At 42.7% G+C, this 27,195-nt stretch overlaps 1 protein-coding gene across 47 annotated transcripts in view; it reads right to left on the bottom strand.

Annotated features, from left to right (window-relative positions):
- Nucleotides 1–4,683: 4,683 nt before the first annotated feature.
- ARPP21 (cAMP regulated phosphoprotein 21) overlaps nt 4,684–27,195 on the bottom strand; it is a 163,663-nt gene continuing 141,151 nt past the window's right edge. For 38 of the 47 annotated variants that reach the window (XR_011388247.1, XR_011388244.1, XR_011388249.1 and 35 more), the window contains 2 exons: nt 6,293–6,441; nt 4,684–5,471 (listed from right to left, as the gene is read on the bottom strand). Coding sequence is in view for 35 of the 47 variants with exons in the window: in XM_051858920.2 (XP_051714880.1) it covers nt 5,214–5,471; nt 6,293–6,441 (407 nt within the window). In the remaining 12 variants the exon portion in view is untranslated. Of the gene's footprint in view, nt 5,472–6,240; nt 6,442–27,195 lie in introns of all 47 variants that reach the window. The other 9 variants (XM_070072941.1, XM_070072942.1, XM_070072945.1 and 6 more) reach the window with 1 other exon arrangement.

Here is a 27,195-nt window from a genome sequence, read left to right as displayed (position 1 = left end):
GGGTGTCAGAGAGAGAGAGACAGAGAGAGAGAGAGAGAGAGAGAGGAAGCAGGAGACACGGGAAGAGAGAGAGGGAGAGAAAGAAAGAGAGAAAATGTCTTCCATCCACTGGTTTACTCTCCAAATCACTGCAATGGCTGAGGAGTGGCCAAGCTGAAGCCAGGGGCCCAAATTCCATCTGGGTCTCTCATTTCAGTGGTGGAGGCCAAAGTACTTGGACTATAACCTGTTACTTTACCAGATGTATTAGCAGGGAGCTGGATCAGATGTGGTGCAGCCAGAACTTGAACCAGCACTCCAATATGGGATACCAGTGTCACAGTCAATGGCTTAATCCACTGTGCCACAACAGTGGTCCCCAAGTCCTACTTTTCTGTGTTATTTTTCAAATGAGAATGATTATTAACTTCCTATACATTTATTCACTTACATATTGATATGCTTTAGTCTGAAAATTTATTAGATTAAGGGCAAAGAGTCTACAGTTTTTAAAATTAGTAATTATGCAGTAGAAGTTTGTTGAGCAAATTAATGCATAAGTCACTCTTGCTCCCTTTTATGCTACATAAAGTTATAAGGACGATTAGAGATAACCAAATCTATATACTTTATATGTACCTGACTGTAATTGTAATTATAGGTATAAATATTGATATCAAGTCCTTCAAGAATTCAAAAATAAAAACTCAGAAAGCTTAGTATAAAGGCACACTGCTTCATCATCTCACATTCACAGTGAAAATATTGTAAAAGTGGCCATTACAGCAGTTGACAAAAGTGTCATAGTTGAAAATAGAATGTGATATTACATTTTGATCTATAACACAATTTATATAGAAATTAAAAACTATATTTATGTTCTTTTATAATACAATTTTAATATTAGTCCCTTTGATATACTCTGTGAACAAAGAATATTATATTCAATTAAATTTCAATAACTGTGTGAATTATGCCTTCTTGGAAATTCATGATGTAAAGTGATATATATTAAAGGTTTCCAGAAGTAGGTTAACTTCTAAAAAGATTTATTGACCTTTATTAACTTTGTCTCCCAATTACAATTGCCCTTAGGAGAGTCAATGTCATATAATAAACACAAATATTCCAAGGAAAGGGTTTTCTATGGAAATTATTTTGGAAAATAAATATATTTGCTTTAAATTTATATAAAGTATTTATATCTAAGATATTACTTAGTTTGTAAAACTCAAAAGAATATTGACCCTGCCTTAGATGGAGGTACTGGCAATGCTTTCTTTTTGGCGTGTAAATGATGATGGTGCCGTGGTTTAAGTGCCAGGGCAGAAGTGGGAGGTGGGTCTGCACCACTGTCCACTGCATGTATATGTATTTATGGAATACCAGTGATAGGAGGGTAAGGTTTTGGACGTGTCTCATCACCCTATAACTTCTGGCAAAAGTGAAAGCAGAATCTAAATGGGCATTTGTTAGATTTGAAACTCCATTTCTGTTGTAATTTTCTCCCTGATTGTATTTCTTTGTTCTTCAAATCTCTCTTTAAAAACTGCCCTGGTACATAATACCCTATTCATTTATTAAATGATGATGTACAACTCTATTCAAAGTTCTCCAACGGTATTTATACCTAATCACATAACCCATTTCTGAAATATTTCATAATACATTATCCTGCCCCACCTCATGCTTTGGAGAACTGCATTAAAACAGCATCCTTGGCTGGTGCTGCGGCTTACTAGGCTAATCCTCCGCCAGTGGCACTGGCACCCTGGGTCCTAGTCCCGGTCGGGGCACTGGATTCTGTCCCGGTTGCTCCTCTTCCAGTCCAGCTCTCTGCTGTGGCCCAGGAGGGCAGTGGAAGATGGCCCAAGTGCTTGGTCCCTGCACCCCATGGGAGACCAGGATAAGTACCTGGCTCCTGTCTTCAGATTGGCGCAGCGCGCGGCGGTGGCGGCCATTTGGGGGGTGAACCAACGGCAAAGGAAGACCTTTCTCTCTGTCTCTCTCTCTCACTATCTAACTCTGCCTGTCAAAAAACAAACAAACAAACAAAAAAAAACAGTATCATGACTCTGGATTAAATTCATTGGAATTTTAGTTAGGACATTTAGCTCCAGCTATCAAAGAGTAATCAAATGTGTGATAATATTTATAAGAACAAATTTTAAGTTTGTTTTAAATTTATGGCTGGTCTTGTTTTGAAGGGTGGCACATCATTAGGGTATAATCAAAGATGTAATGCACTTCTGCTGAGTGAATGAGTACATAAGTCACTCTTACTTCCTTTAATAATCACACAGATGCATAGAAGATCATTAGGGATAACTGATATTTATAAGTATATGTAGCTATATATCTATAAGAAAGCTTATTAATGGAACAACCTGAAATAAACAGTAATTGTGACAAAATTACTAGCTGACATAAAAAATTGATGTTCTTCTGATGACACATTAATTTTTGGCAATGTTTCATTAATAAAATAATCAGTCTTCATAGTTATATTTTCTAATACTTAATAACTGTAAGCATAACATGTTTGGAATATAATAATGCTAGATGTAAACATTCAGTGAAAGTACAGAAGAAGGTTTGGCCTGAAGCATCATTCAAGTGGATTTATATAAAAAGATGGGACCACAACACATTTGGGAATAGTGGCCAAGGAGAAGGAGCCCTCTGTGCAGCTAGCATGGCAAATCAAATCGCCAGAAAGAACTCCTCAGTAATTCTTAGGGTCATTAGGGAAAAGGTCAACATTTCCCAAACCTTTATGTAAGAAGATAAATATTCAGACGTATTTGGATTGTTGAGTTGGGATCATGCTGAAATCAGACAAGACCCCCAAAAACCTACACTGAAATGTGGCCCTTTAGAGTTCCCAGCAGTGCCATCTGGGGTGCCACATGTGCTACCGGAATTTGGGGCGCCATACGATTTCACCATGAGCTTATTAATAAATCCTCAATATTAATAAGCCCAAGAGGGTTCTTGCCTAATATTTAGAGAAGAATTCTAAATACTGGCACAGATAAACAAGGCAGCATGGTACATGTTAAGCTTTTATTTAGTGAGAAAGGTGCATAGGAGAGTGAGAGCTTTATTTAGGAGAGAGAGGTGAATAGGGGTGCACACTGAGCACCAGGAACCAGCCACGTGGAAGAGCATCTAGGCCTGTATCTGGGCCAGGAAGCCTGGAGCACATGGCCCGAAGGCCATGCGCCCTGGAGGTGCGGGGCTACAGCAAGCCCCCTCCTGGCAAGAGGCCAGGGAAGAAGAGCAGGCCAGGCCACACCACGTCCCAGGCTTTTAACCCACTTCCAAAGGGGAGTGGTTAATTATCCTGATTGGCTGGTGGGCACCCAGGTTTGGCTAGGTAGGGGAATGAGGCCACACAGGGGCGTGGCAAAGGCGTGGTCTTCCAGTTCACAAATCTAATCAATTTTGGCCTGTATGCCTGCCTACTTCAATGCCAAGATTTGAAGGCTAATGAATGTATTTTGGCCACCTCCTCCTACTAGGGAAAGGTAACAACAGGGAAAACACAGTATTTTTATTTTTCTTTTTTTTCTCAGAGCAGCTATTGGTTCAGTGGCTCAATAAGGAAAAAAAATGCAGCAAACATCTTCTTATGACAGTTTTTATGGGCAGGGCTTATTCATGACCAAGAAATAAGTAGACAGTATTTGGGAGAATGGGAAAGACTTTACAAAGAATGAATCTAAAGAGAGTGTATGTAAACCTTCCCTTTTAAAGGAAAAAGGAGCAAATCTATAAAACTAAGAATTGGTAAGATTTTAAATATAGTTTTTACCCAGTTGCTTAACTCTACTCACAGATGGACAATATAATTTTAAGAACAGTATAACATGAAAAACAATGGATATATATTCCATATCCTTCTTGTGGATAATGGTTTTGGGGCAGTGAATATAGACTACAAAACAATTAAGTACTATATTGTGACAGTAAAGTAAAATGCTCGAGGATTTTTCCCCCATTAAATATCTTCCAGAAGTGCCAAAGCTCAGTATTCAGTTCTGCTTTTTTTTTCAAAGATTTTTATAAATCAATTTAAGCTGTCAAATCTATAGGGAATTCAAGATTTTTAAATCAGACACTTTCTAAATATCTTTGCCAATGTTCTAGGTCTTTGTGATGAGACAGTGGCTAGATTCACCTTGGTTTTTGTTACGAGGGCAAATATCGGCACCTTTTAAATTGCTGACTCATTGTCACTACGAGTGGCAGTTTTCACATTGTACAAGCTAGTATAATCAGTAGGTATAGGCTTTTCCTTCTAAACAAAGACAGCATGTTTTCCAGATGGACGGTGGAATTTGAATGGAGGTGAAACAGGATTTGGTACACAGCTGCTGTCACCAGTGACCCTCAGGATTTGTAGCTGGTGATGTACAGCTACATGCCTTCAAGAGCCCCATAACCAAAAGCTGTGTACGCATTTCAAAACGTGAACTCAGCAAATGGACGAAACACACGCCATCTTAGTTTCAAGGCCCCTGTAGTATTATGAGAAGAAACTCCAGTCGCTTAAGTGTTTGCCTGCAGCGTTCCCCACTGAGACACTCATTGCTTACAAGTACCTGGAGTATTTTTTCCATGCATTATCCAAGAAATAGTGCTTGAAAAATAACAGTGACACATAATAAAACACACATTGGAGTACAGAGTGAGCCAAACTGATGGTAAAAACATGACCTTCCTCCATAAGGTCAAATAGTTTTATTTTGATTAAACACTACAATACAGTATATATTCATTAAAAAAGAAAACTCTATTGTGTATATAAATTATTCCTTCCATTCATCAGTTTTTCTCTTCTTTTCCATTACAGCTTTGGTACAATGTGATTTCAGCATATAATCTTTAAATACTTTTAGCATCACAAACTCAACACAAAGTACAAAACTAATCCAAATGAGGGATATTATAATCTACACAGTGGTATTCAGTGGTAGGAGAAAATCTTACCTTGAAGAATTCATGTCACTAGCTAAGCTATAAAGGCATACCTAGCAGACATGACAGAAATATGCACCATTAACCAGCTAACATTGTGTATTAGTCTTTGTTAAGTTTTTTACAGAATACCAGCAGCAATCGTTTGAGTGTTGAGTGATTACTAAGTCCTCAGCCAGTTTTCCCTCCTTGTTCCTCTTCCCTTAAAGGCCATGAGTAATATTGGAAGAAATGTACTACAGCCAGAACTCTCAGAATTTGACCTGCCAGGCGGCATTGCTCATACTTGCACAGTTTGTCCTGCAGCTAGCCGACATCACAGGGACGGTGCTGGAGGGGCAGTGTGGGCCAATCAGCCTAAGGTTGTTCTGAGGGGTCGGCGGTGTGACATTACAGTAAACGGGCATTCCGGTGGCTGGGAGTGACCCTTGACCTGCCTGGTTAGGCAGCATGATTGGCTGTTGGTATGACTGCTGGGGCAGTCCTTGAGAACCCTGGGTCATTGGCACCTGCAGAAAGACACAAGCAAGAATGCTGCATGAAAAGACTGTTTTGAGGTATCCAATGGACAACGTAAGTATCATAAAAATATTCAAGCTTTTGAGTTAGACCTAATAGGTCACCAGCTCAGCTCTGCCGTGTATCAGTGTTTCACTTGGGGAAGTCACACAGTCTCTGATTCCCTAGGTCATCTGACTAATGACACCTGTTTCAAAGGACCAATGAGAGAATCGCCGGATGGTGTACAGTGCCTGCCATGATGCCTGGCACACAGGAAATGCTCAGAAAGTATTAATCTTGAACTTCTTTTTCTCTTCTCTTGAAGTCCTCTACAGACGGCGTTACTCTGTTTGGTAAGCAAAGCCCCTTCTTGTTACGCCCATAAAAGTCTTTTAAATGAATCTGAGATGTCATTTTAAAATATAACTTAAAATTATGGTAAAGTTTCTTTGGATATGTATAAAAATAAATGCACATCTGTCATGAGGGTTTTCTACCAACACTCAAAATAAATGCCCACAAAATGCCCAAAAGGTGTTCCTATTTTAAATACAACTTTTTTGACTAGTGAATTTTCAGCCATGAGTATAAAATTTATATTGAAATAAATTGAGCAGGGCATCTAGAAGCCACAGGGTTTATAGAACCGCAGGCTTTCCATTTTCTACTTTTCTTTTATAATCCTGATTCAAAAATCTACTATCTAGAGTGGCTGGGCCAATCACCACCCATCACCCAACCAACCACCCAATGCAATGACACACCCACAGCTTCTACCTTGGACAAGTATTACTTCATAACCACACATTTCCAAGCAGCTGATGTGCACCTGATAAGAAGACATTGTTGGATAGGAAACCATCATGCTTTGCACCGGAGTCCCTTGTTGGTTGCTTATCACGCTCTGACTTTGAGACGGCTGCTGCACTCCCATTAAGCTTTGAAACCCCTGTTGACCAGACAAGACTGGCTGGTAACCTGCAAAGAAGAGGGACCTTTTGAACTGTTTGGACCAGGAAGAACACAGTGATATTTCACGGGATAAGGGCACCTGCTCCCAAGGCAACTTCAGACAGCTCACTCTCTTGATGAGGAACGTGTCACACCCATGTTTATTCCTAAAAATGAATTTACTGACTTCTAAGAGAAGAAAAGGTTATGACTCAAAAACATTCACAGACATATTGGTTGTTAGGCAGAATGGTAAAAAAATTGCATGTGATGATAATAAATTCTTCATGGTATCAGCTGACTGTTAGAAACTGTAACTTCATATATGGACATTCTCTTTGGTTTGAGTGATATTTGGGGAATTCACAACTTACAATGTTCTATTTTAGAAAATTAAATAGATTCATTTCCTTTACAACCCACCTTCTTGCACTATTCACTATTCTGTTTCACAGGCAGACCACCAGACAGCCTATTCAGTTAGGATCAATTCTATTTTCTTGTGCCCTAGTGAATGAAATGATTCATCACCCTGAGTAATTCACTACCTGTGGTCTTAGACAAAAGGCAACAGTAAGTGAAGAGTGTGTCCTGCTTTTCTGTAGTTTCACTATAAGCTCCCAAGAGAAGGTTCTGGTAGCACGTTGAGTGACCATAGACTTACAACAGTACAGAATGCAGAGTTTTACAGCTTTGTTTGTGTCCTCCTGGGTGGGTCAGCGGCCTACCTTTGTTTTTCTTCTTTATTTCAGTGGACAGAGTTGATTTATTCTAAATATTTTAATTCTAACCACCACAAATGGTTTAAAATGCTTTTAAAGAAAGACTGTGAACCATTCTTATAAATGCTGGAAAAGAAGTTACCATTTAGGTGAAAATGACATAGCAGTAGAGAAATGAAACAGGCTCACTTCATTCTGTAAAATAGACCCTTCTGGAAGTCATATTATTAGCCCTGCAGAGTACTTGAATATAAATGGAACCACTGTCTTAATACAATTATCTGAGAGAGGAGTTTCAAAATTCTAGATTCTCTTAACATAAACACTCAGCTAAGTTATGTAACCAGATTTCAAAATTGAAACAAGGTGAAAAGTACAAAAAATTTTAATCTGTGTCATTAATAAACAGCGCACTTTGCGTGTGAGAATTTAACTCTATTGAAGAATGATGAACTGGTATTTAGTCTTTACAGAAACAATACTTTGCTATCTTTTCTATACAACAAGATATCTTTATTCATTTCAGAAATACTGAGGAAAAGTGGCTTGCTGAATTAGGAGACTGGTACAATTCATCAAATCTGTTTGAAGCAAGGTGTCCTCAGCAGGGAACACAGTTGGGGGTCTGGTCTGTGCTGGCAGTTGAGGGGTGGGACCACTGTTCATCTGAAAGTCACCCTTTCACCTTTATGACGTGTCCCCGACTTTTGCCTTCCCATTACTGCCATTCATGTTCGCATAGGCTGTAACTTAGGGAGTTATTTTTGATTCTTGCAAAGACAACACTTATTATCACTAACATCAGGGGTAAAGGCTGCTCTCTCTCCAGCTACACTCTGTGCAGAGTTCTGATGCAAAGCTCTCCCTCACTGTGCTCAGTAGGTGACACTTTGACACTATTAATTGAAGACTAAGAGCATCAGCTCAGAGGTTTGCTTACCTCTAGAGTGTTTACGGTCTATAATAATAATATATAATAAGGAAGAACTGTCAGACTTGGGGACAAGGAATGAGACTAAGGTCATGCTATGCCTCTCATTCCCTTTCAGAAAGCTTTATAAGCAGAAGCTCTTGGGAGAAATTTTTTTCTAACCTTCATTGAAAAAAAAAATGTTTTCTCTTGCTCTTCAATGTCTAGATCATCTACTTGAACTCTATTTTAATTTTATATCCAATTGCCCACAAATGTGTGCCTATTCTGTTTTGTTATGACATTGCTCCAATCAAGCCACATTCCATTTGCTTGAACTGTTTTACTGGTAAGACAGTGACTCAGTTTGTCAACAGAGCACTGATGACCGATAATCTTCCTCACCAGGTAGTTCTAGAGCAGAAGCAGCACTATCACCTCACTCCCAAGTCTGTGTGATTGTGAATACAACACGGCCTTGCTCCCTGTTGAAGGTTCAAAGCACAGGTGGACAGTGAGAGCAGGACCCTTCTGTGTTCTGGTACACGCTTGGCCATACCCTGACTGTCCTGTTAGCCTCAATGGATCTTCTGCACAATACACATGGCTACTATGTAAACCAAAAGAAGAGTGGAGAGGAGAGGAAGAGTTAGGGAAGAGAGGAGAGAGGAAGTAAGGCAGCCTAGTGTCTGTAGATTACTGATGGATGTGCATATTGAATCCTACCCTGTCTGAATCCTCCTGTTCAGAAATCAAGTGAGGTGGCCAGAGATTCAGTCACTACAGCCATCCAAAAGCAGAAGCAGAATGGAGCAAAAATAACTGACTTGCTAAGACTTCCAGGTCACAGAGAGGCTTGGTCGGAACGTGAGGTGAACGTCAGATAATTTTCGAGGAGAGAAAAGCTGAGGCTGGGTGGCCCCATCCTCACCAAGGCCCGGAGCGTGGGACAGCACCGTTCATCCTTGTTCTGAACGCAGACCCAGATGCCCTGCAGAGCTCCCTCCCCAGGCTTCCTCTGCCTGATGAGTTGTGAATTTTAATATTCAGTTATGCACAGCAATGGGCAACCAGCTCTACACTGGGGTTCCCGGGGTAAACACACTTACGGCAAATAAGAATTTATGCGTGGAGTGAATCCTCCACGATTTCAAGATAAAACCTTAAGTGTAAGAAAAGCTCAATTTATATTCATGAATCCCATTCATTTCTCATTTTACTCTCCAGGCAAGAAATTTACATCTGGCCTGGTTTAATTGGGGGTGTGTGCATGCCCATTTATTTAAATTATGTCACCCAAGGTGGGTACAGAATGGTCCTGAAGAGAGGAGGCTGTTTGGAATGTGGGTCCAAGCTCTGGTGCCGGAACAGAAACAGCAGTGAGATGGCAGTGACCCGAGAGTGAACCAACAGTCACGGCCTGGGGCAGGAGACCCCGAAAGCAGGATGGCTGTGCTAGTGGCAACCTGCTTATCCGGTCTGTTTCAATGACGAATGTGTTCCTGTCTGTCTGTTGTTAGCTGTGAAGTGATCCGTTTTTCTTATGTATTGAGAATTGGCAAGACACAGTGCGTCTTACAAAACAGGACCAACAACAGTGTTTTGCCTCATAGGCTTCCTATAGAGATGATAAAGACATCAGCTATCTTTTTTATTTCTTTCTCAGTCACGATTGATTCAATTTCCAAGTCACATGTGTCATTTATTTTCCAAAGGTAAAAAAGTTAAGAATGGACTAATGTGTCCCAGCAAATAAAATAATGTCCTGGGCTAAGTCTGGGAACTTATAAGATCTAAAACACTGGAATCATATAGATCTGAAAATTGATCAGAATTTCTACTGAAGTACAAGAGTTTTTAAATATTAGTTTGAGGATAATTCGTTACTATTTGAGCAATACAACATTTCTCTTTAAGCAGCACAATTATGAAAACTCAGAATGCACCCCGTTGAAGCATTCTGTACATTGCCAGGATGCTAACTGAGATTATTTTAACTCTCATTTGTCGCAGAGCCAACATTTTGGGAGTGAATGAGACGACAATGTGGTAACCCATAGTTCAGGTATTTGTTATCTCTGCTGCTGCTTCTGCTGTTAGGAAGGTTGTGCATGGAGGGCGAAGGAGTTAAGAGCAAACTCCTGTTTCTCAAGGCAGCCACTTCTCACTGCCTGCCCCACCCCACCCCACCCGTGTGGTTCGCATTCCGTGTTTGTGAGGTGGACTGTTATTAATACAGTAGAATGTCTTTTTTATTTAATTACTAGCATTCACAGTCTGCTTAATATCAAGTTATCTCAGATGCACCAGCATATGAATATTTCTCCAAGTTCCCAAGGAACCAACAGTGACTGACTTCTAGCTTCCTCTTTGCACAAGGTCTGAGCTGGACTGATGGAAGCTAAGCTGCTTGCTGACTGTGGCACAGCAGGTTAAAAAACAACAACAACATGAAGCGGATCAATGTTTATCCAGGACTGGCCTCTACTTTAGCTGGCGTTTTTCAGTCTGAACATTTTGCCACTTTCCAGTATCTATCTAACTCTGTTCCTTGACTTCCTATCTATTTTCCTACGTGCTCATCTCCTCTGCAGAGTTTCCATTATCAACTGGCCATCGTTGTTGATCACTTACTGGAAGCCCCAGAGTGAGTGAAGTGCTTCCCCTGAGAGACTGTGCTATTAGCAAACTCCTTTTATAGAAAAGAAAACTGCAGCTTAGAAAGGTGGAATAACTCATCTAAGCTGCATAGCTACTAAAAGAGAAAACTAGAATTTCAGTAGTGGTTTTCAGGATTCGGCACCTTTTTGCTTTCTCACAAAATTGTAGTACTAATTATTACTCATTCTCCCAACTCTCATACCCCTAACATCATCCCTTTCATGTACTAAATATGCAATGGCTATTTATGGCACTACTTGTTTTCTCAGTTGTTAAAATAAAAATAATTAAATGAAAGAGTCAAGGGATATGTTCCACAGTTTGTAGAGAGAGAGAGAGAGAGAGAGAGAAGAAAAAACAAGAGAAAAGAAAAAGAAGAGAAGGAGGGAAGGAGGGAAGGAAGGAAGGAAGGAAGGAAGGAGGGAGGGAGGGAGGGAGGGAGGGAGGGAAGGAAGGAAGGAAGGAAAGAAGGAAGGAAGGAAGGAAGGAAGGAAGGAAGGAAGGAAGGAAGGAAGGAAGGAAGGAAAAATAAATGTAAGGCATGATTTTCTTGTGTAATCCAATGCATGGAGTAGTAACCATTTTAAAGGCTTGTGACTCTCACGGTGGGAAACCAGACAGATAAGGGTACAGTGTGTGCACACGTGTGTTCGTGCATGCGTGTATGTATATGTGTGTGTGTGTGTGTGTGTGTGTGTGTAGGGCAAGGTGCTATTCAAATGGACTCAGTCCTTTCATTGGCTTCATCAGTTTCTAATCAGCTGATGCTGTAGCTTTCAGTTATTGAGATCACGTCAAATAATGGCTCGTTTCACAACCCTTGAAGAGACTGTCTATTTACCCTGGCTCATCTTCTCAAAATGATTTTGAGATCTTGACCTCTATGGTAAAAATAACTTAATTCTACACTAAAGATAAGGTGGGTCCCATCATTTGACTCTTTCAGGCAGACACTTGCCTTGGAATGTTACTTTGCCTTTGGAAACAGCGAAGCCATTCATAATATTTGGAACATGGAAACAGAAAGACACACAGGGACTCCGCAAAAGTACCCTCGTGCCTTAGTGCAGCAGGGTGCGCCTCTTTTGAGACACTATTGCCTCCATACCACTCTCTCCACTTATGTGACCTACAGCCTGAAGTAGGATCATCAAAACAAGAGAGCAGTATAGGTGAGATTGGAAAACCTTCCATATTCAAGCACATCAAAAATTAAGATATGGCATAAAAATACCTAGTCTGGTAATTACAATTAAGAACTGTTCTACTCTGTTCTTATATATAGAATAGTTCTTATATAGAATAGTGTTAAAAAATCCAAAAAAAAGGCATTAGAGAAATTATCTTTTTTTCTTCCTGTGGAAGCCCATTATGGGTCCTTTCATCTTTGATGTAAACGCCCACTTTCTCTTTGCAATCATCCTCTTTCTTTCCCTCCCATTTTTATTGAGGGGCTTGAATCCCCAGGACGTGTGGTGCAGGAGGACCTGCCAGGAGCCTGCCTGGCCGTGGAAGTAATGCAGCACACATCCCAGGGAGGACGGCCACCCTCATGACTCTGAGGGAAGCTGCGACAGGCCCTGAGCGGAAACATGTTTCCTGAAGCACTGCCTTTCCTTCACACTTGCTCTTGTGCTCATTAGCTTTCACAGCGCACAGAGATGATTCTTAAAAGCCTCTTTACTATCCCCTGAGAACTTCCACGCGTGGGTCATTTTCTAATGGCAGCGCACATCAGATGAACCGTCCTATTACTGCAAGCTCGGGGGCCCCTTCACTGCAATTATACCATCCTGATCCATGTTATCACAAATACAAAGCTGGTTTTCTTTTTCTCTTTCTTTCTGTGTTTTTTTTTTTTTTTTAATCAGGGCAAACATGAGAGACATTGTTAAATGACTAGAGGAACGGATCATGCACAGAATTTCAATGAAGGCCTCTGAGGGAAGCCAGCACTGAATTCCATTTTAAATGGAAGAGGCTGTCATATTGTTGAAGTAATTCTCTGAACTTTGCCGGCCCATGGTGCTGTGCTGACAGCCAGAGAACTTCAGCAATCCAGAGGGAAAAAGATGGCGTGAAAGACTCGCGAACGCTTTACTTTCTTAATGAGGTTGTGCAGCTTAGAAGACAATGTGGCATCCCTGCACCTCTCTCGGCATGTTGATTACGGACATACCTAAAACCAGGCTGCTTGGATGCAAACTGCTGCTGACGTGACGTACGGAGCTTTGTTCTCACACCAAGCTTGGGGGGCAAAGTCAAGATGTGGACGGCTCTAGTGACTGCCCCATGACAGTAATCCCCACGGTGGACATTCCCACTGATGAACTGCTGTTGACTAGTGGAGGCCAAACGTTAGCGGTCAACATCTTTGTGGTCAAATTACTGTCATTTTGTATGGATACAGGGCATAACTTAGCCTTGGCCAACCATCTTGAAATAAGATATGGTCATAGATTCTGTAGAAATCCACTTATCACTAGTACTTCATAGGCAACTTATGGTTAATGCAAAGTGCCCTCTTTATATAAGAAAGCATCCTAAATTATTATTCCCATATAGCTCAAGATAGCTAGCTTCTTCAGTTCCAGACTGGTAAGACTCTTGCCCAAACATTGTTCTTGTAGTAGATTTAAGAATAATATTGTCCTGGTGTTATAGTGTACAGGGAGGCCACAGTAATCATCTGGCCATAGATAATAGAGGTATGAAGAGAGGCAGGGATAGCAGGAATTTGGAGTTCAGGGTCACAGAGTTATGTGGGATGTGAACTGCAGGAGACAGGCATCTGTGGGGTCCAGTGGTATCACATATGTGATGAACATGGGAGTGTGGACTGACTGTACTGTAGTCATGGATACTGGTAGTCTGCTGGAGAACAGGCTGTCTGGGGCGGGGAATGGGCCCTGGTTTGTAATGTTTGCTTATTTCCCTGTTGTCAGTGTTCTCATCGTGGCTGATGTCAAGCCACTGAGACCTTATCAATCAGGTGACAGAATTCCTCTTTTTTTTTTTTTTTTTAACATTTCTCCCTCATGAGCTAGTGTGAGATAGCTCTGGCACACCACTGACCTAATTCAGCGTCAAGCAGTCAACTTTTCAGTTCACTGATATATGTGTTCCTTTGGCTACTCTTTCCAAAAAGTTCATTTACTATTTGTTCTTGGCCATTTGGTCGAGGAATGACTACAAGAGGCATTCACAGTGCTTAGAAAAGTGGTGGGATAAGGCCATGATGAGAAACTTGTGGTACCCCAGGGGGCACAGGAATAGGACCGTGTCGCAGAGTCTAGGATCACTGAAGATGGAGCGTTTACTTCTGGTGTGGGTAGGGAAAATTGGAAGCATGCAATAGAAGGTGTCCAGGAGGTGGTTTTGAATGTCATATTAGATTATGAGATTTGCAAATGAGGTTGGGTGAAGTGAGAAAACCCAAGATAAAGGAGCTATAAACATAGGACCAGCATGCACAAATCCCAGACATAGGGAAACCATGGTTAAGGATGGACATATTTTGGCCGGCGCCACAGCTCACTAGGCTAATCCTCTGCCTGCGGCACTGGTACCCCAGGTTCTAGACCCAGTTGGGGCGCCGGTTCTGTCCTGGTTGCTCCTCACCCAGTCCAGCTCTCTGCTGTGGCCCTGGAGGGCAGTGGAGGATGGCCCAAGTGTTTGGGTCCTGCACCCGCATGGGGGACCAGGAGGAAGCACCTGGCTCCTGGCTTTGGATCAGCACAGAGCGCTGGCCATAGCAGCCATTTTGGGGGTGAAGCAATGGAGGGAAGACCTTTCTCTCTGTCTCTCTCTCTGTCTAACTCTGCCTGTCGGGAAAAAAAAAAAAAAAGGATGGACATATTTAGAGACGGCAGCAAGTTAGAAATAGGCAGAAGTAGTAAAGGAGACTAGAAATGGCTAGAAATGGATTTAAGGGCTGATGCTGTGGCATAGTGGTTAAAGCCACTGCCTGTAGTGCTGGCAGCCCATGTGGGCATCAGTTCGAGTCCTGGCTGTTCTACTTCTGATTTAGCTCTTTACTATGGCCTGGGAAGGCAGCAGAAGATTGCCCCAGTCCTTGGGCCTCTGCATCTATGTTGGAGATCCAGGGGAGGCTCCTGGCTCCTGGCTCCTGGCTTCAGACAGCACAGTTCTGGCTGTTGAAGCCAACTGGGGAGTGAACCAGCAACAGGAGGACCCCCCCCCCCTTTCCCTCTCTCTCCCTCTCTCTCCCTTTCTCTCCCTCTCTCTCCCTTTCTCTCCCTCTCCTTCTGTCTCTGTGTAACTCTGACTTTCAAGTAAATACATACATCTTTTAAAAAAGAAATGGATTTAGAAGACTATCAAAATGCATAATTAGTGCACAATAATCTTCAAATATTGGGCTGAGAAAATGACACTTGAAAGGGGGAATGAGGAGTAGTAAGACAGTGAGAAGAAACACCAGAAGAGAATGATAATTAAAGGAGGGGGAGATGAGTGTTTCCAGAGAGAGAAATGTGACACTGATTTGAGCTGCAACAATCCCACAGAAGAAAGTAGATTCTAGGTTCAAAAAATGCCAGTGTCCTTGAGAAAAGCAAAGCCAGTGATGGGTAAATCACTCAGGCAAAGGAAAATGAAGAAAAAGGACTATTGTGAGAAACCCGGCAGAGTCAGAGGGGAGCATAGAGCTGATGGGATTCTATGGTCTTGTTTCTGCTGCTATTTTAACATGAAATGTAGCAAGGGTTTTTTTTTTTTTATATATATTTTGGAAAATTAAATAAAAAGGCAGTGGTGAAAATCTAGGAGACAGCAAGACAATCCATGAGCCTGCCCTGATGCACACAGCCCATTAAACACCAGTGGATGCAAACAACCAAGAAGGCTGGGACCTGAGTGACATGGAGTATGTGTTTTTCTCCAGATCACCTGAGGTCTCCCTGTCACCTCCTCACTACTTCCTCTTACCAAAAAAGAAAATGTCCTGGCTATTTTGTCTCTGCTGACTTGGTTGAATATATGATAGTTCTGAGAGCTTATGAAGAGATACAACCAAATGCTCTAAGACAATTCTGCAAAGACAGTATACGTTAGCCAAGATAACTTCCGACAGGAATCTCAAAGATGCTCCTATGTGCTCTACAAAGATGCTGAGTATTCTTTGATCCACACAGACTTGCAACAATCCAAGGAAACATCAGTTGGAGATGAATGAGATGTCCTACAAACTATGCAAAATGAGAGGTCCTACAAACTCTTCAAAATTGACAGACAGGATCTACTGTCACTGTGGCATGCTCTCTATGATCTGTTGATAGGCACAATCAAATGACACTCCCAAAATGAAGCAGAAGCCAGAGAATATGTATATACATATATGTATGTATTCTACCTATAACCGGTGTTTTCCACTGAGTATTTGGGGCTAAGCATTTTAAAATCCAACATAATAGAGCTGGGAAACTTGACATCTGGTTCATTGCTATTCCATGTTTCATTAATATTCCATAAAGACCCCAAAGGAAAGCCTCTGTGGACCAAAACAATGCCACAAACCCAAGCAACAGCAAAGACATAATTTCCGTTCATCTGCATAATCAACAAACTTGTGATCTCCCTTGGTAAGAGCAAAAAGAAATGCCTTTAATCTCACCACATGGAGAACTTGTATTTAAAAATGCTGTTTGTATGTGGATTGAGGCAGTAGTCGTACGTCTGCAGGCTTGTCCACACAAATAGAAATGTGCTGATCTTCTCCACTGGCTGGACTCAAGGCTACAGCCAACACTCAAACACGACTGGTTTCATAATCATTAGTGAGAATATGAAACCAAAGGACAAATGGCCTGTCCTGAAGATCCCCTCCATCATCGCCCTCAGGCAGCCTGTCTCGACTAGGACACAGCAGTTTATTTCTTAATGACTTGCTCTAGGGTAAGGAGAAAAATGACTCCAGTCATTCCCTTGTTAACTTTCCCTTCAACCCAAGACACTCAAGGGTAATACTTGCATTCCATCATCGTTAAGAATGCCTTATGATCACTCACATGGAGCACAAGTATTTTCAGATGGTCACAAACCTCATTACATGGGTTCTCTTTAAGGGTGCAGATTGGCTTCCCCACCGCAGGGTACAGCTCTCGGAATCTTCAGGCAGATGGAGCACCTGGGGCAGCGGCACCACTGATTTCTTCTCCGTAGTGAGACGACTCTGAATACATCATCTTCTTCTCTCAGAATTCCCCACCCTCTCAAGGCCCAGCCACACTCAGCAAGGTACGCATGTTGGCATCTAGTTACTCCCACTGCTTGCTACTCAGCACAATCTCACCATTTTGCCTCCCTCCACCTCTGACGGCTGACATGGCCGCCCAGTGAGGATGCTCTTTTTGCTGGGCCAGAAGTCGTCAGTGTTAGCCTGCCTGGAGGGCCTGTTGGAAGACAAACTTGCAGGGCCCCAAAGCCCAGGGATTCTGAGTCAGTGAGCTGGGGTTGGAGCCTGGAAATCTGCATTTCTGACAAGTTCCTGGGGATGCTGATGACGCTGGAATGAGGACCACACTTCAAGAACCACTGCTGAGACGACTCCCCAAAAACCCTTCTCTCTTACATCCACACTGTGTAATTTCCCGCCTGACAGTGCTGAGGCAGGATCTGGCAAACACACTCTGGGGGAAGCAGCTCTCCTCCGTGACTTCATTTTTCTTATCTGTGAAATAGGCGCAGCTTTCAGGATAGGCTGGTTCCCTCTTGTTGAGGACGGGGCAGGGACTCATGTATGCGACTGCCTTTGCATCCGCCTTCCCCTCCCTACTCTTTGATACCTTGAATCTATTTGAGTATCCATTTGGGTCACATTCCCAGGTAGATAATAATTCTCTGGAAGAAGAATCTTACATATCTCCGCCTGGCCTGATACTTCATATTTAGCATCTTCTGCACATTCACTGATGCCGGTGAGAAAGACGTTGTCGTGTCTCCCTCACCACACAGCAGCATAACAGCAAATAAGGAACACAAACTTGCAAGAAAACAGTGTGCACAGAAGAGAGAGCCCAAGGCTCTATCGATGTCTGAGGAACGGCAGAGAGAAATGATTTGCAACATCACAGTAGAATAAAGAAAAATCTAGAAAGACAGCCACCACTTTCTCCTATATCCTTTGTCTTGGAGAAGTTCCTTCTAACAGCAAATCAAAAAGACACAGCACAATGTTCTAATGCCATTTCTTGCTTTTGGGATGGAGGCAATTTTCTGTCCATAAAAGGAAACGAGGAGGAAAATGGGAAAAGGCAAGGAAAAGGCATCTGAAGAACACTGTGTTTCATCTTCATAAACCCCATTCTTGCAGCCTTGAGTTTTTCGGGCTTGACTGTGAGGTCACTGGTGGTTGTGCTTTCTCAGGACTCTGTCTTAAGCCTTGTTTGGCTGAAAAGCAAAGCAAACAGGAAACCCAGTCCTCACCTCCTTCCCCTCACCTCCTCCTGCAGGTGGCAACCAGCTGGAACCCTTACTCCTCCCACACTTCTCTGCCCTCCTATGGCGATGCCTTTTGGCCTGAGGGTGGACAGTGGATCTCTTTGGAGACAGCCTGGTCCAAAAAGTCCTGAGTGATGGAGCTGGGGTGTAGAGGACTAAGGAAGCTGTTTGCACAGCACCGCATGCAGAGTCTGTCATAAACCTGACACTCAATCTCACTTGCCTATTACTCTCCCCGACCATGTGCTTTCTGAAATGTGATGGACTGGACTGCTAGGATGAGCTGTTGGGAATGTTTCCCACCGAATGCTCACACTAAGGAATCGTGTTGTGCCATTCTGTTGACAGTTCATGAATGCTTCAGAAATGCACAAAACTCCGTTTCCTTTTCCCACCACTGTTACTATCATGGTATTAGTGGAAGCCTAGAGAACATGTCCTGGGTGTGAGAACTGGACATCCTCTAACTTGCTTCCAGTGGTCACCAGCAACCTCTTCCATGGAAGCATAGATTATGGCATAGAGAAAGAAATAGTTTTAGAGTTCAGGGAACTTACAATGAATTAAAAAAAAAAACCATACAATCAAAGCATCTATTTTGACGCTACTCAACAGCATCACAAGGTTTAGATACATGTATCAGCAGGTACTGACCAGCAGACAACATGTGGTGATGCCATACGGTGGATTCACAGAGGTCACACTTGTGCTAGCTCAAATAGGGGAAGCTAGTGTTTTCCTTTCTTCATGGAACCCAGCAGTAGCATTTATTAATGTGCCCCACTGCCCACTGTCCCCACTGGGCAAGCATTTTGTAATCTGGGTATAATTAGGATTCTCATTTTACAGAAAACAGAAAAAGAGCACAAGGAATGAACCAGCCCAGAAGGGTGAGATCAAGGCACCGACGTTCTAATGACTTTTTTGCTATCACTTCAAGGTCCTATCAGATAACAGAAATCCATTCACAGGACTCAAACAGGTATTTGTAAAGGGAGTACAAGGGCATTTCCAAGAGCTCATGAAGAAGTGAAATGGTTGGATACATTTATAGTGGTGCCAAAATACTATGAAACAGTACTCATTTCCCATGAACTTTTTGAAGCCCCTTGTATTGCCAAATGAGGAGGCAGGTGAAGGGACCCATAAGAGAGGGAGAAACCGCAGAGATCCTGCTCCTCGCCCCCTGCTCTTTCATCTCAATGCTGACTTTTTATGAAAAGTTTACTCATGTATGCCACTTGAAAGACAGAGAGAAGGAGAAAGCAATCTCCCACCCACTGGTTCACTCCCCAGATACCTGCAGCACAGCCAGGGCTTGGATCTCGCTGAAGCCAAGAGCTGAGAACTCAGTCCAGCTCTCCCACACGAGTGGCAGGGACTCAGTTACCTGAGCAGCACTTGTTGCCTCCCGGGGTGCGCATGGTGTGCATCTGCAGAGATCTGGAACCAGGCGCACAGCTGGTTTCTGAACCACCCAGGTACCCGATATGGAATGTGGGCATCCCAGGGAGCATTGTCTGCAGAGCCAGATGCTGGCTCCGCCTCTCTCCCCAGCCCTTTTATTAGCAAATCCCACCTGGAAGCCACGGGGCAAAGGAACTTAAGGGATTCAGGCTGTGGGGTTGGGAGAGGAGGGCAGAGAATGGCTATATGGTGGAAGGTGAGGCAAACAGAGAATAATCAGCACATCTCTCCCTTTCAATCTTTTGTTAGGGAGAATTTCCCGAGAGACTGGTCGGTCCAATCTGTTCAAATGAAGATTTTTTTTTTTTTGAGTTGAATAACGCTTCTGTAGAATATTGTCTCTTGGTTTCATAGACCCTCTCTCCTCTCTCAGAAATTAGCATTTTTAACACCTGATCTTACGTCAGACTAAGCACTTAGCAAGACTGCTTCAACAATTAAGTAAATGTTAACTCTCAAATTTATCTGTCATTAGATATTAGGGTAGAATATTTGACTCATTGCCCTAATGCTTGCATTTCCATTAAAAGGAAATGGCAACGTTTGTAGGGAATTGATAATAACTTCGGGAAGGGCTATTAAGTAATGTCACTGTTTAAATATCCTGGAGGGCAAGGCAAGGGAAAAAAGTTAAATTATGATTCAACTCAAGCAGTACCACTCATTTTGTTCAGTTTGACATTTTCCTTTCCTGGCTGTACAAACAGATGGCTGAGATGGAATGGATAACAGTGGGTGAAGAATGCTTCAGGAGAAAAGAAAAAGACAGAAAGGAGGATTTCGGCTACTTCCACAGTGACCCTAACGGGTCCTTGCATTCTGCAAGTATACTCGGTGTAGAAAATTCTCTAAGTTAGTCTCAAGTTTAGCAAACTTATCCATAATTTGTTCGACTGCTTAAAGCAACCACCAGCAAGGTGAAAATAGTAAGAAAGAATATTTAATATGACTTTCAATACGCTTTCTGGTGTTGAATTGAAAGAGGTTCTGCTTCCTCATGGGGAGACCACACGTTCTGTGGTCAAACAAGCAGCTGAAGCCAGCTCTCCCACACACACCGGCTCTGTGACTCTGGGAAAACGCCCGATATCTTTGAGCTTCATTTTCCTTGCCTATTAACTGGGAGCAAACCATTCCCAACTTCCCAGTGCTTTTGTGAAGGTCGAGCAGATACTGAGTGAATGTGACTTGCTGGGCACACAGCACTCACTACATGGTAGCTGGCATTCGTCACCACCGCATGGTGCTCACTATGAGAGTCATTTTACTCCTTCCAGGATTGCACCTTACATGAAGAGCAAACTGGATGTCGCTGCTACCAGGATGGGACCCACCTGCCACAAACCAACCAGCAAACAATCCTGGAAATGATCCGTTTAGCTGACTGCGTCTGGGCCTCCATACACATTTCCATATTCCCCTAAGACCCAAGGCATCAACATTAAGTGCAACCCACGTGGAAGGAACCATGAGTTCCACATGAATACGCTTTTTTGCCTTTGGCTTGTACAGAATTATCATCTCTAGCAGCAAAAGCAGCAGAAGCGTTTCTGAACACTCAGCACAGCAGGGAGTGGAAAAGGCAAGCTGGTCCTAACCAGGGAACAGATGTCCAGGCAGGAATCATTTGGAAAGACCTGGACTTTGAGCCCGGGGGAGCACTGCTTTGCGAGCTGCAGCTTTAGGACAGCGAGGCTGCCGCTATCTTCCTTGGTCAGAGGCTCTAGACCACGAGAATCACCAAGGACTTGGGGAAACTGAAGTCCCATTCTTGCTCCCATATAAGAAACAAACCAAGTTCGGCTCTGTTGCCACTGATCAAGGCTTGTTTGCACCACCTGTGGACAACCTCGATCAGAGGAGGCCCTGTTTAGCGAGGGCTGTTTAGAGACGGTGTGGTCAGTGCCCTGTGGACTCCAGCAGTCCTGTTCAGGTGACTAGGAAATGCAGCCTGCTATCACTGCAGTGGAGAGAACACAGGAAGTGGCGGCCTGGACTCCGCCTGCCCTGGCCAGCTGCTCACCGGAAGGCCCGTCTCCTGACACCTGAGTGATGCGTCCCAACACACTGGAGTCTCCCGTAGAGGGACAGACAGAATCTTCCACTTTACAAGTATTTCTAACTTAGCTATTTTGTAATTACTTGTGCTAAATGATTAAGCAAGTAGTTTTTTTAAAAAGAAGTGCAATGTTCTTTTTAAAAAAATTTATGTATTTATTGAAAGCAGAGTTACACAGAGAGAGAGAAGGAGAGAGAGAGAGAGAGAGAGAGATCTCCCATCAGTTGGTTCACTCCCCAAAAGGTCACAATGACCAGGGCTGGGCCAGGCTGAAGCCAAGAGCCAGGAGCTTCATTTGAATCTCCCACATCAGTACCAGGGGCCCAAGCACTTGGGCCATCCTCTGCTGCTTTCTTAGGCTCATTAGCAGGGAGCTGGATTGGAAGTGGAGCAGCCGGGACTCCAAAGGGAACCAATGTGGATGCCAGTGCTGCCGGCCCATGCCTTTACACAGTACCCACAACGCTGGCCCCAAGAGTACATTATTTCTAATTAATATGTTACCAATTATATTTTAGTATTCTTAAAATGCAAAGTTTAATAATACTCAGAATACATAAAGACCAATTTTACTTTTTCCCATTTGACAAGTGACAGATGCTGTTTAATTCACTTTCTATTTAAGTATAAAAGAAAACAAATTATGATTTGTGAACAGATATCTTTTGAAATGTTGGATTTGGGACTAAATGAATAATAAAGTGCCCATTAAATTCAGGTCACATTAAAGTTCCAAAATAGACAGAACATACTTTTTAACTTGTGCTTGGAAATGTTACACTTCATGCATTTAAAACCAACAGCCTGGTTTTGATGATCTGTTGTTTCCAGCTCACAATCTAAGACCAAAGGATCCAACCTACCTACTGCCAGCACTCACCCACAAAGCACTCAGTTAGCCATTATAGATAGCCTCTCTTCCTTCCAAACAACACGCCAAATTGGACAGAACATCACCAATTTTCTCTTTTAAACCTTGGAATGCATTTGTTTATATGTAATCACTAGCCCTTATTTGTAATACATTACACAAAATAGAGATTAAAATCTACCTTCCTCACTTCTAATTTTTTTAAAATAAGGCAGGCACGAGTTTTACTAGGGAAACCACTTATGCTATTAGTGCTGATGCTCTGCTGTAACAGTGAATGGTCCTCCTTGTTTTGCTCATATGTGTATGGATTCAGATGGCAAATTGTACACTTGCCATGTATATACGCACACATCCATACATACAGATACACATGTGTGTGCTCAAGGGTGTGTGTAAGCACACACACATGCATATATATATATATATATATATATATGTATACATTGTGTGAATATATTATTGAAATGGCCTGAGAGAAAGGTTATCCATTCTGTGTGCCTCATAAATTGGACTGCATCACTTTCTTCCTATCTTTAATGCTTCTCTGTGCAAATATGTCAACAACAGAATTGAAACTTTTTAAAACAGTTTGGTTGCTAATGAGATTCAAAACAGTGCCAACATACTAAGGAGTACTGGCAGGTTTGCTGACCCAATTTCTATTGCCAGCTTGTCATAAGGCTCTCAAGAGCACAGCTCCCCCGCCCTAGAAAAAAAATTAATAAATAAAACAATTTTGAGGAGAGTTAGGTGGGGTTGAGTGCTTCTATTAACTTGATTGACTAGCCTTATTTTTTTATATTCACATACTCTGTAACAGTAGGAACTCCCAGAAACCCTTCACATTCACTGATTGAACACTCCTGCTTAATCTTCCCACTGATATTTTAAAGGCAGAGAATGGGCATCACTGAGAAAGATTATTGATCAAGGGCATTGACATTGAATATTAATTGAGGAATATGCATCCTACCGCACATTGGATGAAAGTGTTGAACCCCTATCCTTGTCCATTGAATGGAGGCACATGTTATAAGAGAATTTTTGCATTAAATTCTCCTGGTTTCAACAGCCCCAGAAACCCAGTCACTAAGTTCAGATTTCAAAAACCCTGACCTAGCGGGAGAGATGAGCCATTGTCATTCTCATGCTTTTTTGCTCAAGTATAACAGTACAAATGAAGCTCTCTGCTCAATGCACTCCCCCAGCCAGAGTCCAAGCGCTGAAAGGGGCGAGGGCTGAGGAGGCTGCAAGACTCCCTAGAGAACACACCTGCACTGAGGAAGAGCGATCCGTGTCACTCGGGCAAGTGCGTGTACAGGGACAACGGAAGTCAGGCGATTCTGGGAGAAGTCTTCGTGAATTAAACGGACAAGAGAAGCTGTCCTCTTCAGACATCCCAAAATACAAACCAAAATACACTGGCATCCTATGTTGGAGCACGGTTCAAGTCTCATCTGCTCTGCTTCCAATCCAGCTTCCTGCTAATGCACCTGCGAAAGCAGCAGAAGATGGCCCAAGTGCTTGGGCCCCTGCCACCCAGGTGAGAGACCTGGATGGAGATTCTGGCTCCAGTGTTTGGCCTGGCCCAGCCATGGCAGTTGAACCAGCAGATGGAAGATCTCTCTCTCTCTCTCTCTCTCTCTTCATGTCACTGCCATGGCAGTTGAACCAGCAGATGGAAGATCTCTCTCTCTCTCTCTCTCTTCATGTCACTGCCTTTCCAATGAACAAATGAGTGTATAAAACACAGTAGGAATGACATGAGGAACACTCCCCATCTTACTGCAACTGACTCCACAGAGACAGGGAGGGTTTCTCCCTCACTGTCAGCAGGATTTCTGGTCTAGGAAGGACCCGGGCGTTTGCTTCAGATGGAGTCAGCAGACCCTCCTGCTAGGAACTTCAGCTGAACTGATACTGCCTTGGGGATGATGTCAGAGAAGATGACACCGCACGCGCCCCTATTTAAATAGAGGTAGCCAAAGCTGCGGCACAATAATTAGTTTCATTATTAACTGACTAAAACCACATATAGCTGTTTCTTTTGCGAATTCAGGTTTAATTAAGGAAAGTTGGTATTTCAGCGGGTGAGGGCCCTTGAAAGCTTACGTGATGAAATTTCATGAACGCCAGCTCCAGGCAGGCAGGCAGGCGTTATTAACAAGATCATGACGAAGGGCATAGCCGAGCAGCTTAAAAATAAATGATTACAAATGCTTCACCTAGACGCGAGAGGTCTGCTGTTTGATACCAAATATCCATGACTACACATCTAATCATATCTCCATGGATACAAACATCTCCTCTGAAACTGCTTAAACCATATTTGGGACAGGAAGCACATGTAATTATTGTTTTATTTTGTAGGCACCGATTGTCAAGTCATGAGAGAAAATAGAGGATGGTGAAGACTGAGCTTTCAAGACAGATGCTTTGGATGAGCACTTCAAGAAGTTGGTGAAAAACGGAACTCAATGACAGGTTTACTTTTGGAGCAAAAGTTTTTGAAATTGATGCATCCAAAGGTCTTCAAAATGTTGCTGGAAAACGCATATTATGAAAAACCACGCTTGGATTTCAGAAACGTTTACACTAAAATAAACGCATCTGTTCATTCTACTTTCACGAGCTTTCTAAAGCGCTCCCACATATCCTAGACCGGGTGTATCACTCTGCCACACTTTTATTTCTATCCTCAGTAAAATGGGGAAGGTGACAGAACTGGCAATGTCAGCCTCATAGGGTCAGGGTGAGGGAAGTAACGCCTGTGGGCACTGGTCTGGCATACAGACAGCACTGCAGTGGCTTGGGGTTACATTTTTTTTTAAATGCTTGGAAGTTAGAAATTCCCTTGCTGCTTAGAGTTTGCGACCCCCACAGTTTGCTGAACAGGCGTCATACTCTAATAACGCGTTTTATCCTCCGGATGGCGTCTTTTTTACTCACTTTGAGTTCTATGAATAATAAGAAACTCAACGCTTCTGCTGAGGATAAGGCCAAGAAAGCTATTTTTTAAAGTACATAAATCCTTTTTTTATCTCACTTTAATAAAAAGTAAAGTATCTATGAACAGCCTGCTTGCTGAGGGCAAAAATAATTGCAAACTAATAATGCCAGGCTCCATGACAGGAAGGGCAGCTGATCCAGGCTCTGGCATGCACCCCGCACGCCAAGCTGACATCAATCTGTCAACCCAGGCAAAGCCCGTGCAGCTGTTTTTAGGCACCCACAGCTCTTAATCTGCAACTAAGAAATCCATGGTCACCACACAGATGATCGATCGCCCAAAATAAAGAGGAATGAAATGAGAGGAGGATTCTATCTTATAGACGAAGTCCACTGGACCAGAACGAAAGGATGCTGGTTCTGCAAAAGGCAGAGTGAAATAGGATCAAGCACCCGCGATGTTGGGGTCCGTCCAGGAGGTGTCTTCCTCACCTCTGAATACAGAAAACACACCTGGGTGCCAAAGCCAGGGTCACCAAGCTGATCAACCAACTGACCATCTGGATGCAGCCTCAGAGCCTGCGCTCAGCTGCGGGCTCTCAGAAGTCACTTCACTTCTCTTGGCCTTGGCTTCGCTATCAATGTGACCGTAAAGCTAAGGGCTTGTGCTACACTGGGTCTGTGGAGAACACTATAAAATTCAAATAGAGCTGCTCTGTTGCGAGAATTCGGGAAATCTTAACCCTGACACCAATTTCTGAAGCTGTGGACGACGCTTTCTGTTTGAACACCCTTGGTTTTTCTCCCACTTCCGAGAATGACACATGCTGATACTGCATTATTCACCAGGTGTCTCAAAGGCTTTGAAACAAACCCGTCGATTTCATTGAAGTTCACGTTTCTGACCCAGTACAATAACCAGCTGCAGCCAAGATTAGAACTGTAAAGGCTTCAAGTAACGGTCACATTCGCTGCTTAGAAAAATAATATTGAGCCAAACTGAAACTGATATTAAGTCGTTAAAAAAAAGAATCCTGCCTGCTATGAAATGGATTTTGTGTCTGTTAAAGTCAGTCTCTATCAATAGGATTCAGGAGGATACAATAATAACAACAAACAAATCAAAAAAGAATAATTTAAAAGTCTTACTGTTTTTACTGGATATGACAATGCTATGATTTTTAAGTAGTTTTTCTTCTTTTTGATTTTTATGTCACTTTTCCTCTTTTATTGACTATAAGTTCCTTATGAGACTTCTTCTATATTATTATTGTTTTCTTTTTACTTCTTCCACTTGGCTTATCCAATACTCTCCACACAATGCCATGCTTGTATTTCCTGTATACAGCAGATGCCTAATAATGTACTGTATTACAGCTGAATAAATGTTGATGGCAAAACAGCATAACATTCTGCTGCCATGTAACATGTCACACAGAGGACTCATTTCTAAACAGTAGAATCTGGAGGCAGCCAGTTAAAGAGGGAATAGACACTGCAGTACGCATGGACCAGGAAAACATTTAAAAGTCCACACTAGGAACCATGATTCTCCTCTCTTCCGAGTGCCCATCTTGGCTGGCCAAGTGCATTCCAGGTTGGAGGGAGAGGCAACTCCAAGCAAAGAAAGGGAAATTCTCTCCTATTGGAGCCTCAGGCCACCCACAGATCAGTTCTG

The sequence above is a fragment of the Oryctolagus cuniculus genome, chromosome 4 (assembly GCF_964237555.1).
Source record: "Oryctolagus cuniculus chromosome 4, mOryCun1.1, whole genome shotgun sequence".
NCBI classification, from domain to species: domain Eukaryota; kingdom Metazoa; phylum Chordata; class Mammalia; order Lagomorpha; family Leporidae; genus Oryctolagus; species Oryctolagus cuniculus.
The sequence above is the reverse complement of the archived record's forward strand: the minus strand, read 5'-3'. Positions and strand labels throughout refer to the sequence as shown.